General features: G+C 44.4%; 1 protein-coding gene across 1 annotated transcript; it reads left to right on the top strand.

Moving 5' to 3' along the window:
- Positions 1-344: 344 nt before the first annotated feature.
- Positions 345-14,274, top strand: SERPINB11 (serpin family B member 11). The gene is made up of 8 exons (XM_075532673.1): positions 345-449; positions 4,475-4,660; positions 5,642-5,701; positions 7,000-7,128; positions 9,321-9,438; positions 10,933-11,075; positions 12,641-12,796; positions 13,412-14,274. The coding sequence occupies exons 2-8, from the start codon at positions 4,493-4,495 to the stop codon at positions 13,814-13,816; spliced, it is 1,179 nt and encodes a 392-aa protein (XP_075388788.1). The 5' UTR covers positions 345-449; positions 4,475-4,492; the 3' UTR covers positions 13,817-14,274.
- The last annotated feature ends 1,137 nt before the right edge of the window (positions 14,275-15,411 follow it).

The raw sequence follows: 15,411 nt of genomic DNA, 5'->3' as shown, positions 1-15,411 counted from the left end.
ATGAATGTGCTTCAGGGAAGGAAGTACCTCTCACAGCTGGAGTCTTTCCTGCTGAGTGGCTTTGGGTGATGAAGGCTGGCACAAGCAATCCCTGGAACTTTGAATCCAGCTCTATCAACTTGATGCATGGCTGCTGCTCTCTTTGGAAGCTTGTTGTCTTGAATGGAGACTCAGCTTCCCACAGGAGCTAAGCAGAGGTCCCTTCAGAGCTTAGTGCAGCCACAGATGGTGCTTGGGATTTTGTTTGGAATGGTGGGGCAGTTCTGGGTGACCTCTCTAGGGACAGCCTCCTCAGGACTGTCCTTGCTGCCCAGAAGGTGGTGAGTTGAGTCACCCAGGACACAGGAGAAAGGGAGGGGCAGAAAGCATTGGCTTTATATTTCCTCCTCAGGGACACAGCACCAATCGTGCCTGCCTGACTACCCACTTCACCACCGGGAAGCAAAAAGGTAAAGGGAACTGCTTCTGTGCTAGGAGCTTCCGATTCTCAGCCGGGCTGGACATTAAAGGGGAGCAGGCCTTAGGAGTGAACCAGGGCAGAGGCAGGGGCGTGTATTTAGTCAAATGAGGGATCTGTTTGTGATGTAATTGTGGCTTCTTCTGATACTCTGATGACCGAATTGCCCTGCCTGTATGTCAGGGGCACATGCAGATTACGCATCCTGATGCAGGCTCACCTGACTTCAGGTCACGATTGTTTCGCAGTGCGGAGCCCCACTCATGCTGTGGAGTTGCTCACCAATTATCCTGATTCAAAACAGGACGAGGCACACACAGCCCTGACATCTGTGTGGCGGCCGGCACGGCTTTGCAGCTTGAAAGGACGGGCCTTCTCCATCGCTTTCTGTACTGGGAAGAATTTCTTTATTCTCCTGAGTTTGTTTCCTCTTTTGCCATTAAGACTGGTCTCTTACAGAACACACGGACTCTGTACATGAAAGTGTATTTGTGTGTCCGGGTGGACGTTCTGGATTTCTTAGACAATGAGCATGAACTTAGAAAGATTTGAGGGGGAGAGGGGGGATAGCTCCTGGAAGCTAAAGGAGAGCTATGATGTCAGGTAGGGGGGAAGTCACAAGGGGAAAGGGGAAGGTGAGTCAGGACAGAGCAGTCTTGAGAAAAGGGACAGAATCTACCCCGACGGTTTTTTACTTATTAGGACTTGGTGTCTTAATCCCCTTGAAGATGTAGTTTCCTGATGACAGACACAGACGTCTGTCTGCTTACTACCAATGACCCCTGCCAAGACATAGCCCCCTCCTCACATTGCCTCGTGTGGGGAGTTCTCTTCTCAGCCTAGAAGGGATACAGTCTTGGATATCTTTCTTCTATGACCAATTCCAGATGTTCTTTGGCATTCCAAGGGGTAACTTGATAGGTGTTCACGAAGGACCCAGGAAAATCATGCGGACTTATTACAAGGAAGAAGTTTTAGGGAAATGGAAAACGGCATTGATGAGAAAAAAGTCAGGAAAGTGTTGCTGAAATTCCTCAGCAGATTCCCGCCCCCCTGCCCCCATCACAATCATGCAAGCAACATGCTTTTCATTCTTGGCAGGTAACTTTCTTCCTCTGGAAACACACCTCCAGACTCCCCTCAGGGAAGTCTCTGCAATATTTCTCCCTTGGGAGTTCACTTTCAGAACCTGTCCAGATGCCTCTTGCCCACTGGGTGGGGTCCCTTCTGGGGTTCATGTATCTCTGATAGGATTCTGCACACCCTGGGATTTCTGTCTCTGATGAGCTCCTCTTCCCAGAAATGGACTGAGCCCTATTGGTTAGATTCCAAATTGTAAAAGACTTAGGATTTTTACTTCTTCCATAGATGAGAGACGAGGCTAAGTAAATATATATATATTTACTTATATATAAACAGGTATGTTTTGTTTGGAATACAGGTGTGCATGTACAAACTGCTAGGGTTCTAGTTTGTACATGCACACCTGTATTCTAAACAAAACATGCCTGTGCCATCAGTGGATGGCTGTACACACGTTATTTCAGTAACACACACGTCAGTCTCATTATTGTGCCTTCAACCAAAAGGTTCAATCCAAACAGTGGTTTTCAGTGGGCCTTGCTGGGTCAGTTACAGTCAAGGTCAGGGAGTCATCTCAGAAGGTAAGGGTGACTGTTTGTTTTTGGAATTGCAAAGGGATAGCTTGATAGATATTTTTGAATGACACAGGACAATGATGGGGGCTTTTGTAAAAAGCTCTATGAAAATTGAAAACTGCATTGGTGAGAACAAGGAGCGCTGAGGAATTTTTTTCATACCAACAACGCACCTTCTCATTCTTTGAGCATCGTAAGGGCTGTCTTAGAAGAAATTTCATTGGGAAACCTTATCCCATCCATCCTACAGACCTGATGCTCCCCCTTAGCCTTTTTAATTGTTTGAATTCTGAAAACTCAACGAACCTTTAAAAGGAACATGATTCGACTCTCTCAAGGATGCCAGAGCGTCTATTTGGACATGGTGGGATTTGAAGAGCTCGGAGCCCTTTGAGGGACGGGTGAGAGGTGGAAATACCCCCCTGAGGATCACATGGGCCTCAGCGGAGGCTCCGTGGTGAAATCATTTGGAGATGTTGCTTAATAAAAATACTTATGATTTTGTAGCAATGCTTTTTTGACTTGCCCTCATGTTTCATATAAAAAGGTGAGAAAAAAATCCTCGATGCGATGTCATTTGGACAGAGAGAATGAGCCGCTGGGGTGATCCATTTAAACGACTTTTGGAAGAATTCCTCAGAAGAAGAGATGACAAGAGCAAAGACCCTGAGGCACAATGTGCTTCACGTGTTGCATGAACCCAAGGGAGTGATGGCCGAGAGAGGGATTAGGAAAGTAGGCATTTATTTTTGGACACATTACATCTGAGACTTTGGACGTGTTAAGGTAGACAATCACGGATAGAGGATGCATAGGCAGTCTGGAATTCAGGGATGTGATCAATTCAGGATCTCAGAGTCTCGGTGACATTTAAAGCACAGATTTGGACAAGGTCCTTATAGGCTGGCTGGACATGGAGAAGAGGCTCCACGGCTGGATCCTGGTGGGCTGTGATGTATGCAATCCACTGCGGTTGCCATCACATCAATCTTGTGGAAACTCCATGTGTGTCAGTGTAGAACTGTGCTCGACTGTGTTTTCAATAACTGATTTTTCCAAAGTAGATCACCAGGTTCTTCTTTCAAGACACCTCTGGGTGTCATGGCACCTCCGGCATTCGGGTTAACAGTTAACCACACTAGCTGTCTCCCTGGCTCAAGGTCTTTATGATGATGCAGAGGGCTTGAGATCACGAGAAAGATCCCGAAGAGACTGAGAAGGAAGGTCGGACCATGGAGCGAGGTTAACAGTGAACCAAGAAACAACAGGGATCTGGGAATTAAAGGAAGAAAATGGTCCCTGGCTGTGGAGGTTGAAGAAACATACTGCAAGCTCTCGGGGCAGCAAGCAGGCTTGCTCAGTTTTATCCCAACCCACAGCTCCCTACAGTTAGCGGTAGGGGTTATAAATAAATACACGTGGGTCTGCATGGAATAAACGTTTTCTTCCTGACATGCTATTGCCATAAATTTATGCAAATACCAACACCTCTTCTTCCCTAGGATTTCCTTTCCCATTCCTTCATTGTTACTGACGTCATGACTGGGCCAGGGCCCAGGGTTGAGGATTGGATCATTTATTAGGGTAGGACCAATTTATTTGTTAGCTGCCTATTTATTAGTTATAGATGGCCAAGTCTTTCTTAGTCTCAAAGTTCTGCTGAAACCTGGTCAGCCTCATGGTGACACACAGGCCACCACTGACAAACAGATGGTGGCTATGTGTCAGGTGTCTTGACTGGGACCCAGACCCAGGTCTTCTGCTACTGAATATCCTGTGTCCTCACGGTAGGACTGACTTGCTAGTGTTGCCTTACTTTTCAAGGAGTGTCACAGGGAATGGGATCCTAGGAAGGAGATAAAAATATGCAAGTAACTTTGTACAAACTTTCTTAATCAACTATAGCTATTTTTGTGCATGCAAGAACGATGGGTATGGAGCTGGTCTGTGAGGCTGGGAAGGTGGGAAAATATCTGGGCTGGCCAAGTTCATGTATCTCAAGATTTTCCAACACAAATTCCTGGTTGAGGAATACTGTAACACATGACAATTAGGAGCACAAGGGGCCCATCCCTTCTGGCAATCCTGTTCCTCCAGAACAATTTTGGATCATTTTAAAGCTATACACATAACTGTGAGATAGTGTAAACTTGCTTAAGCGGAATGGTGCATTTCCATTCATTCGAAGCTAAAGCTATTGTGATTTTTCCCTCCCAGCATTCAGTCATTGCTCAGAAATCCTGGCAAGAGGGCGCAGTTTTCCATAAACCTTGCGCCGTGACCCTTACCTTCATTAAGTGTGATAGCTGAACTTGAGATAGGAGCAGTTTTCTGATTTTGTTCTCCCTTCTCCTCTCAGGCTGTGCTTGGCCACACGATGGGTTCCCTCAGCACAGCCAACGTGGAGTTTTGCCTTGATGTGTTCAAAGAGCTGAACAGCCACAATGCTGGAGACAACATCTTCTTTTCCCCTCTGAGTCTGCTTTATTCCCTAAGCATGATCCTCCTCGGTGCCAGAACCAAAAGTGCGGAGCAAATGGAGAAGGTACAGAGTGCAGCCAAGACGGTCCCCCCAACATGGAAATCTTCCTCACACCCACTCTGAATCAGTCACTGTGCATCTTTACACCAAGAAATAGCCAGCTTGTGAAGATAGGATCTCTGTGAGCCAAGCTCATTTCTTGAGCATGGGTGATAGTTGAAGTGATGCCATGACATAGTAGTGCCCCAAGGAAATCTCTGCAGTTCACCTGTGGAGTTCCTCCTCTCATGAATTCCGTGTGACAGAGAACACAGGTGTGACTCAAATCTTTCCCCCTGCAGATAAAATGATAAGGCCTAATGACTTACATCTGCAGGACCATTGGAAAGTTAGCAAGCATGCTATTTTGCAGGCATTCATTCTTACATTAGAACTTTATAACAATGTTTTGATGGAAGAGAAAATTGAGACAGAAAGGAAGGTTTTCAGGTGACATAGAATGATATTCTGTGATTTCCCCCACCCATTATTTCTGTTTTTCTGTGCTATAGAAAGTTAATAAACATGTCACTAAACAAGCCTTAGGGTATGTGCAAAGTTTACAGGCTTCTTCTCTACTTATCATGATTTTTTGCACTTAAAATAGATATTTTGAATATTGATGTTGGAAACCCTTTAATGTCTTACACAGCTCCAGGTGGGTGCCATCCTAGGTAAAAACCTGGGAATAGTTGGAGAGGAAACAAAGAGGCTGTTGGTTAAGAACCCAGTCCTTGGGGCCTGAGAAACAATGACCTTGGACATGTTACTTAGTCTCTCTTGAGTTCAATTTCTTTAACTATACAATGGAATACTCATAAAGTGGTTGGGAGGAGTAAATAATATATGTAAAGGCTCAATTCAGGAATTGGAGTATAACCTTATTAAATGCAAACTATCATTATTGATCTCCATCTAAAATGGAAAAACAGATACTTGGAAGTGTTAACCTCAATAGTTTGAATATTCCTTTTGTGCCAATTGATTCCTTTGTATTTTTTCCAGGTGCTTCACTTTAATCATGTTGTAGGACCATTAAAATCAGATTTTAAGGACTCATCTAAGGTAGGACTATCACAGTCAAGATGTGAAATGAACTTTAACAATACGAGCACCAAGAAATGATAAAGCAGGTGTTGAGGGGGGTTCCTGCTTGGCTAGCAATGTTTCATTTTGTCTTCTTCTTTAGTCTCCCCAATAATTACTACAGCCTGCAGAGTTTAATGTAATCACAATAATAAAGTCCTCCAGATGTTTATGATCTTATTTATTGTTCTTCTTATCCAAACTTGTCTGTTCTTTTATGAACCATGTCCCATGTGAGTCTGCCATCCTCCTCTACACAGTGGTAGATTTTTCTTGGTATAGTGAGGAAGACTAAGATAGGACAATGATGCTTCGCCACACATTAATATACCTGCCAAATCTGGCCTGATGGCCTCTCAACCCCTGAGCTCTGGGACTAGGGTTCCTACTTTATAGTCAGAGGACTCCTTCTTCCATAGTATTATATAGAACGCCCACATGAAAACAGCTGCAGGCTAAATTGCAATTGCGTGGAAAAATAAAAATAAATGCATATGGATTCACAGAACACTACTTCTCTAAACTTGATTTATTATTTGGAGAGTAATACCTGCAGGTTGGGAACTATTGTTTTAGGGAGCATACCAAAAGAGCAAATGTACAAACAATCAAAGAAACTCACTGCCATTGAGTTGATGTCAACTCATAGCGACCCTGTAAGGCAGGGCAGAACTGCCTCTGTGAGTCTCTGAGACTGTAACCGTAGGAAGCTCCATCTTTCCCCTAGGAAACGTAGGTCCATCCCTATAGTGTCCATGATGTCTCAGCCATCTTTTGGATTCATCAAAGCTGAATGCAGGGTAGAGCTGCTGTTGATGGCCAGATGGGGTGGGAGGTCAGTTGAATGCATACCTGCTGAGTTTGATTAAACAGAAACATTAAAAAATAGTGTGAACAAGAAGAGACACGGTTCTACAGACACAAAGGTGCAAGAAGACGTGGAGAACTGCTCTCCACACTCCACTAGGTTGTTCTCATTTATATCAACTTCTGTGTTTGGATCAAACTGTTAGGGTCAACAAGAGCATGTGTCTTTTACAATAGTCTATGAGTCTGCACACAACTAACAAGCAGAAGACCAGAATGGTGAGACTGCTATGCTAGGGAACACCCAGAGAGGGAAGAGGCTTTGAGACACTTCCTACATTAGCATGCGCTGCCCTCCGATCTGGAGGCAAGCCCTTTGCTCTCTAGATACTGTATTCAATTATGAATAACTCTCCAATGGTGAGAAAATAAGCAATTAATGGACCATTCTTTGTTTGCTGACACTTCAGTGCCTCCAAGCTGGACGAATTCATTCTGAGTTGGGAGCCCTTTTCTCTCAAATCAATCGGCCAGACTCCAATTATACCCTCAGCATTGCCAACAGACTCTACGGGACCAAGGTGATGACATTCCATCAGGTAGGTCCCCCTGGTGTAGTGGCCCACCACTTTCTTGGCACTCTCTGAATTTCACACCATGACGCCAGCAAGGAGTGGGAAGTCTCATAGCATTCATCTTTCAGATAATGAGTCTGAGCTTAAGAGATTCCATAAATGGTTTCGGTAACTCCCATTTCAAGTCGTGAAGCTGTTAGGTGAAAATTTACTCCTGCTGGAGAAGAATATTGAAAATACCCTGGATTGCTAAAAGGACAAACTGATTGATCCGTGTTGGAAGAAGAATGGCCAGAGTGCCCCTGAGAGACAAGGACGGCAAGCCTTTGTCTTAAATGCTTTGCACACACTGTCAGGAAAGACAAGCTCTTTGAGAAGGATATCCTGTTTGGTGAAGTAGAAGGGCAGCTAAATAGAAGAAGGCCCACAAGGGGATGGATTGACACTGTGGTTGAAGTAATGGGGTTCAAGCATGGGAACAATTGTGATGAATTTCTCCATTTATCTGAAAAAAAATGGGCTGGGATTTGAATACATAAAGGACTTTGAATATTTGAATATTGACATTTTCACTATATAAAGTCTTACTTTCCATAAGCATGAGACATTCTTCCACTTGTGTCAGTCTCTTTTGGTTTCTTGGAGAAGTGCTTTATAGCTTTCTTCGTATCAGTCTTTTATTTCTGTTAAGATTTATTCCTCAGTATTTTACATTTTAGGTAGTTACTGTAAATGGCATTGTTATTTTAATTTCCTTTTCAGTTTCACTTCTATACAAGAATCTAATGGATTTTTGTATTTTGATCTTAGAGCATGCTATGTTGAAAATGTTTCAATTAGTGTAGTTTAAAAATAATATTTTAAAAAATCGCTTTGTTGTTGAGAGTATGCACAGCAACACATCTACCAATTAAGCAGTTTCTGCACGTACAGTTCAGTGAGTTGGGTTATGTTCTTGGAGTTGTGCCAGCTTCCTGTTTCGACTCGCTACATCAGCCTGCTGTGATTGAGGTGAGAGCGGACTCAGCCAAGGGCCTCTGAATCATGCTATAGTTCATATTTTTTACCCTGTGAAGTTACAGCTATGGGCGGTAGGCATAAAAAAAATAATAATAAAGTTGGGCAAATGGCAAGCCAAACCAGAGGCAAGCCCTGTCACATCCTTATTTCTATTTGTTGTGTCTTCCTACTTAGTTCATAGTGGGATGCTGGGTCCTGCTGGGATATAGAGGTGTGTCTCTAAAGGTTGACCAGTGGAGTTATGAACAATTCCATGTGGGTCTATGCGGATGTGCGGTGGGTGGGTCAAGTGCCATTGTGGGGGAACCAATGTTAGCTCCGCCTTGAAATCAGGCAGTGGCCTCAGGGTGGGAAGTTAGTTAAAAGAGAGGGCCAGATTCTTCTCATTCGGGCTATGCATGCCTATTTTTGCTTGGATAATGTGTAAGAGGTGAGTAAAAATAAAGACATTCTCTAAGGTGCTTTTGTTCACACTTCATATAGAAGACATGACAATTGTCTTACGAGTATAATTATTATTTTGAGTTGGTATATTTCACTGGAGAAGAATTCAGTACTCCAAAGCCTTCCCTTTGTAGTGCTGATGGCTCTCTTTGCACTCCCACCAACCCTGCTTGGTGGCAGAGAAGCAAATGGCTTAGCTTCTCAGGTTCTGTTTTATCTCTGTAGAACATGATTAGTAACCCCTGCTTGTCTGCTTTGTAAAGGAGAAAGGGGCAGAGTGAAATGGTTTGAAATTCCTGCAATTTGCTGTTTTGCTTTGAACTTCTTAGGAGTGGGAAAGCCAATAACCCCCACACTCATCCGAGCATCCTTTTGGAAAGGTTCTGCATTTTGTAATTTTTAATAAAATTAATATGCACACATTCGGCTTCTTTTGCGAGCGTTTGTCTGTGTGTTATTCTAAAAATATGTTGAGTAGCAGGTTTATGTTTCCCTTAAACTATCTTTTTGTTAGGAGCCCTGGTGGCACAGAGGTTAAGCCCTTGGCTGTTAATTTTACAATTGGAACTCACCAGTGTCTCTGGGAGAGAAAGATATGACAATCTGCTGTCACAAAGATGACAGCCTTGGAAATCCTGTGGGACCAGTTCCACTCTGTCTTGTGAGTCACTGTGAGTCAGAATCAACTCAACAGTAATAGTAATCTTTGGTAATCTTGTTGTGCTGCTATTATTACTATTTTTCTTTTACAGCAATACTTAAGCTGTTCAGAGAAGATATATGGAGCCCCACTGCAAACTGTTGATTTTGAACACTCTCCAGAAGAAGCAAGACAAACCATTAATGCGTGGGTTGAAAATAAAACCAACGGTAAGGCTAAATCAGTCCCACACAAAGGTGTCTGCACATCTTATCTGGGCTATGTCAAGTGAATGTTGACAAGGAAACTCGATAAACTCTTCCCCAGAACCTGATGGAGGCAGATCAACAACTAAAGACACGGAGGCAGCTTTTGAAATCTTTTAATTGGTTCAGTATTGAGTCTATAGAACAATTTGGTGCACAGAGATATCTTTGAAAAGGGCATTCCATGACCATGAAATTCACCTCTCTTTATTTAGGTCCTCCCTAGTGTCTTTACATACACTTTTTTGTTTCTCCAGGCTGGAGTCTTGCGTTATCTTTTGAAAAAAAATTGTTTCTGGGTGTTTGAGTTATTTGCTGAAACTTGGCTGCATTTTATCTATTATTTCAAATTTTACTTGTTGCTATATAATTTACTTTTGCACGCTGGCAATGAGGAATTGACTCAATTCTAATTCAGCTTTCAGTTATTGTAGAGAGCTGTATACACAATCATCTTTGTTGGTAATCTCTGCCTTTGTTTCCCTTTCTTTATTGACCGGGATCTTCAGGTGTGCAGAAGTGATGACATTAGAATCCTTGTGTGGTATTTGAATTTAGGGAGAAATCTTTTGGACAATTCATCATTAAGTACAGAGTTTGCTTCAGGTATTTTTATTTAGATTTTTTTTTCAGATTAAAGGATATTATTTTCTACTTCTAGTTTGCCAAGACTTTTGGCACCAAGGCTGCCATGTTGTTACAACTCTTTCTGCCTCCAGTGGTCTGAGAAGCAGTTCTTCTCGATCACTTGTGATCTAGGGATGACCTTTCCACTGGTTCTTGTTTCCCCTCCATGGGATTATTTATTGAAGAAAGTAAGTATTGTCCTGAAATCTGCTGATTAGAATTAAGCCATTAATTCCCTATTCTTTGGGGTAATTTAATTTGATAAAATCAGGCCCTACAGCTGGAAGACAGAGTTCTTGGGCTTATTTCAAATGGATAACCACCCTTAGAAAAACAATGGCTTCTTCAGAAGCATGGAGGTTGGATGAACTTCTGAAACCATTTCCCTGAGCTATTCTTTAAACGTAAAACCCCAAACTATCCCCTGAAGTCTTCTCAAAATTAAATTCTAATTTTGCTTAACAAATAGGGGAAACAGGCCGGCCTGGAGCGTTGTGTTCCAGGAACTCTCTAGGGGTCAGACAGACAACAAGGGCTCTTCTCAAGAGGAACCCAGTGCTCAATGGGTTAAGTGCGTGGGGGAGGAGCAACTCCAAAAAGGAGGGTGAGCGTGGTTATACAGCTCAAAGCATGTCATTATGTCAACACGGAATGTACCCATAGAAACTAGTGAACCGGTGTCTGGTTTGCCGTGTATCTTCTCAACCATGACAGCAACCAAAAAACACTGGCACCCAAGCGGTCTTGTTGACTCTCAACGCTGTGCTCCATAAGCTGGAATACAAACACAATTACCTTCTTCCTGCTTGTTTGCTCTCTTCTTAACCCCAGGCAAAGTCATGGACCTCTTTCAAAAGGGCACAATTGACCCTTCCTCCGTCATGGTCTTGGTGAATGCCATATATTTCAAAGGACAATGGCAGCATAAATTTCAGGAAAGAGAGACTATTAAGGCCCCCTTTCAGCTAAGTAAGGTAAGTCTTTCCCTTTTGAATGAGGAGGGTTGCCTTTGAGGAATTCAATCGTTATTCCAGGGTGAGTTAGAAAGCTTTAGTGAAAGCACTAGTCTGGGCTTCAAGAAACAAAAATCCAAACCCATCACTGTGGAGTTCATTTGGATTCGTGGCGCCCCCGTGTGTCACAGAGTGGAATTGCTCCCTACGGTTTCATCGCTGCCATCTCTCACCCGTCCTTGAAGGCCGGCTTTACAGAAGCAGATCGCCAACCTTTCTTAACAGCACTGCTGGCCGACGCTGGGCTGCCAACTTAGGTTCGTTGCCCAGCAGAAGCTATTTGCACCCCAACTCATTTAGTAGTGCTCTCCACAGATCTCCTTTCCCCCTGGAAAGTGCCCGTAACTTTTCTCATTGGACATGTAACTGGAGTCTTCTGACATCGGGGCTCATCGGTAGGGCAAGATAACCTGTTCTTTCCTTACTGTGCAACGAATGATGCGTTCTTTCAGTCTGTCGTTAAATCTCTCTGGGTTAAGAACACGAAATGTCAGGACAACGCTACTTCCCCTTTACTGCTATGGAAATTTGCCCTCGCTAAACAAAACAAACAAAAAGCCACATGAACCAACCCCTAATCACAAGTTGTTTGTAATAATCACCTTCACGTGTTGTATAGGCAGCTTTTGAGAAACTGAAAGAAAAGTCTTTAAGCCTGTTCTTACACTGAACCCAGACCCACTGCCATGAAGTCAATCCCGACTCATATGGACCCCCCACCCTAGGACAGGGCTGCATTGCTCTTTAGGGTTTTTGAGCCTGCGCATCAACTGCAGCTGGTAGGCTTGATCTGCAGACAGTATGGCTAGCATTGTAACACTTTATCTTGGTTGTAATCAATGGCATGAAATTAAATATAGATTAATTGCTGAACGGAAAACTGGTTTCCTTGGCAAACCACCTCAAATCCCAACAGAAAACTAATGAAAACGACATAGAAAAGGGTCTTCTTAGAAACCCGGGGACTGCCTGTATTCTGCCATTGAATTCTCTAGCAACACGCACACACACCTCTATATTATTTTTGTTCTAGAGAGTCTCTAGATGCTAACTGGATTTTCAAAAAATACATGTTTATATATGATGGCATCAGATTCTAGGATGCTATTTCCACGTATAAATCACTGTAGCTCAAAATCTTGGCTTTGTTTTGAGGAAGACCACATCATCTATATGAATTAGAACTATTCAGACTAGAACTGTGACTTGAGAAAAAAAAGACAGAAAAATAGCCTTTGCAAGATGTGTTCAGTAGTTCTGATTTTACCCAAGCTATAGAATGCTGCCGGGTAACCTCAAGAGCAGTGGTTCAAAGCCATCAGCAGCTTCAGGGGAGAAAGATGAGGCTGCCTCTTTCTGAAAAGATTTATAGCTATTCCAACCTACGAGTGGGAATCCACTCAATGACAGTATTTTGGGGGAGGGGCTAGAGTGCTACTGCAGATGTCTGGATTATGCTGTTCCTGGGCACAGATGGCACAGTTGTGCCATGCTGTGGAATGAATCACCTTCTCTTTCTCTAACAGGGTAAAAGTGTGACTGTGGAAATGATGTACCAAACTGGGATCTTCAAACTGGCCTTCATAAAGGAGGCACAACTACAGGTCCTGGAGCTGCCCTACGTCAACAATATTCTCAGCATGCTCATCCTGCTTCCAGTGGGCACAGCCAAGCTCGAACAGGTACCAGGACAAAGCCCTCAGCACAGGACCTTTCAGGACTACCCTAGGGACCATAGGAGGCCACAGGGAGGGGAGCATGTGATGCCTGTCCTTGAAGATGATGTGTTTGGGGAGAATAAGCAATTCCCATGTCCAGAAAGAGACACACAAAAGCAAAGGTGCCACCCCGAGCAGGTATCTGAACACATGCCTATGCGGAAACCCACATCCTTGTCACCAGACACTTGCAAGACATCTTCCTACAGCAGCACAATTCTGACACTGATTGGGCTACCATCCCAAAGAGATTAAAGGAAGCCTGTTACAGTCAGGGGCGGTGATTTGGATCCTGTTGGTAATCTGCTTTGGTGGGTTACTCACTCTCTTCAACTCCCTGGTTTTGTGGGGAAATGAAGGGTGCTGGTGTCAGGGGTCTCAGTCTAACATCCCTGAAGCCCTTTTATCACAATGAGAGATAAGAACAGATGGCAGGAAAGGGGGGGCGTGTCTTGAGTGCATCTTACAGGCAGAAAGGAAGGCTGAAAAGGAGTGCTTCCCGCTGAGAAAATGAGCAGCCTCGAATTTGGAGGCCCGGGTGCTTGGCGGCTCAGGGCTCACCTGTGTGTTGTCTCTTAGATAGAGAAGCAGCTGAACCTGAAGACCTTCCAGCAGTGGACCAGCCCTTCCAACCTGATGGAAAGAGAAGTGGAGGTGCACATCCCCCGGTTCAAACTCGAAATCACCTATGAGTTGAACTCTCTGTTGAAATCTCTTGGGATGACAGACATCTTTGACCAGCTCAAAGCTGATCTTTCCGGAATGTCCACAGCTAAGACACTGTATCTATCAAAGGTCATCCACAAGTCATATGTGGATGTCAACGAGGCGGGTACGGAGGCTGCCGCAGCCACTGGGGACGTCATTGTAGTGAAGAGACTCCCCATCCGAGCTCAGTTCCTGGCCAATCACCCCTTCCTGTTCTTCATAAGGCACATTCACACCAACACCATTCTCTTTTGTGGAAAGTTTGCTTCTCCATAAATAAACGGGGCTGGGCACAGCTCAGAGCCACTGGGTGGATGGAGGAGCAAACAGAGCCAAATAACCAGGCCATTCTCCTGGGAACCTTGTGCATCTTGGTGCCTCAGTTTGCTCATCTGAAAAGTAGGTCTTGGACCTTTTCCAACCTATCCTATAAATAGGTGACTTCTAGGATCATGGTAGCCAGGGGAAAAGGTATACTCACTCAACAGGCTTCCTGGCTTTCTTCTACATGGCTACGAGCAAGCAATGCTCACCCTTCAAACTGTTTGGGATTCCCTAGCTCCTGCCGCCCAGAGTCCTCCCACGGCTCGTAGGAGTCAGTGAGATACAGAATAAGCATCTAAGCTGCCTTCAGAAAACCAGTTGGAAAGTTTTGACTTTCAATGGATTAAAAGATTCTTTTGCTTGCATGTGTAAATAAAACATTGTAGTTCAGCATCCTGTATTGACTATAATAAATGCATGATATGGTGTGGTCTCTTTGAAGTCTCTGAACATACTGTGTGTGGATACACAATGCACTTGTGACAGGAGACTTTGGATAGACAGAAGCCTCATTTTTGAGCATGCTTGTAGAATTTGGGGGCCAAATCTTTGTCAGACCCCCAAAGCTCTTGTAGGACACACTGGGGGAAAGTTAGCAGCAAAAGGCAGGTAATAATCAGAAGATTTTTATTTTCAAGGAAGCCCCTTGATTACTTACTCACATTAGCATGCAGTACAATCCAAGGATGTTGGCCTGAATACATTTGCTGCCTGTTCCCAGCCCTGATGCTTTCTCCCTGAACGAATGGGGGCTGGGATAGCTCAGCTGAGACAAATAACCAGGCTGCCCTCATTAGAACCTGCTCCGTAAACAGAGGTCTGAGCACAGCAGAGGAGCCCTACGATTCTTCCTTCTGGATCCCCAGCTGAGAAGAGTCCACTGAGGCCCACTCATTGCTTCCCTCCTGGTTGACAGTGGTGGCAGCCCAGGACAACCTCTCCTTGCCCATTGGTGAACTGCAGGATGAGGCTGAGCTGCTCTTCCGCAGACTACAAGCAGCCATCTCACATCAAAGTGCCAGGCTGGGAGCATCTCCTGGCAGTGTGGCTGTGGGCTGCCCTCTGGTGGCTCCCTCTCCCACTGGTAAACCAGTCATTCTCATAACTCTGTGTGTCGTTGTCCTGCCAGACTGGCCTAAGTCTTGCTACGCATGCGCTCCTGACTGATGATTGTCTACCCAGTCCATTGCCACATGGCAAAAAAGCCATGAAGCCACCTGGGCCCACATCTCAGGATAATCCCAGGCTTCCAGGCACAGTGGCTTTAGCAGTGGTAACAGGGACAGAAAGAAGGAAGTGGCAGTGGATGCAGAAAGAGTCAGAGTGGTTTCTTAGTGTCTGTGTCTTCACTTGAAACAACAGTGAAGGGAGACAGGGTGTGCTCCACTGCGAACCAATAAGGTGGCAGCTCAACCACCCAGGTGCAAGGTGGGAGAAAGGCCTGATGATTTGCTTCTGCAGAGACTGTAGCCATGGAAACCATGATGGTGCAGTTCGTTCCCCGCTGGAATACAGAGGATGGCGGCCATGAGGGCGAGCCAACCGGG

This window comes from Tenrec ecaudatus, chromosome 15, assembly GCF_050624435.1.
Source record: "Tenrec ecaudatus isolate mTenEca1 chromosome 15, mTenEca1.hap1, whole genome shotgun sequence".
In the NCBI taxonomy this organism is placed as follows: domain Eukaryota; kingdom Metazoa; phylum Chordata; class Mammalia; order Afrosoricida; family Tenrecidae; genus Tenrec; species Tenrec ecaudatus.
The sequence above is the reverse complement of the archived record's forward strand: the minus strand, read 5'-3'. Positions and strand labels throughout refer to the sequence as shown.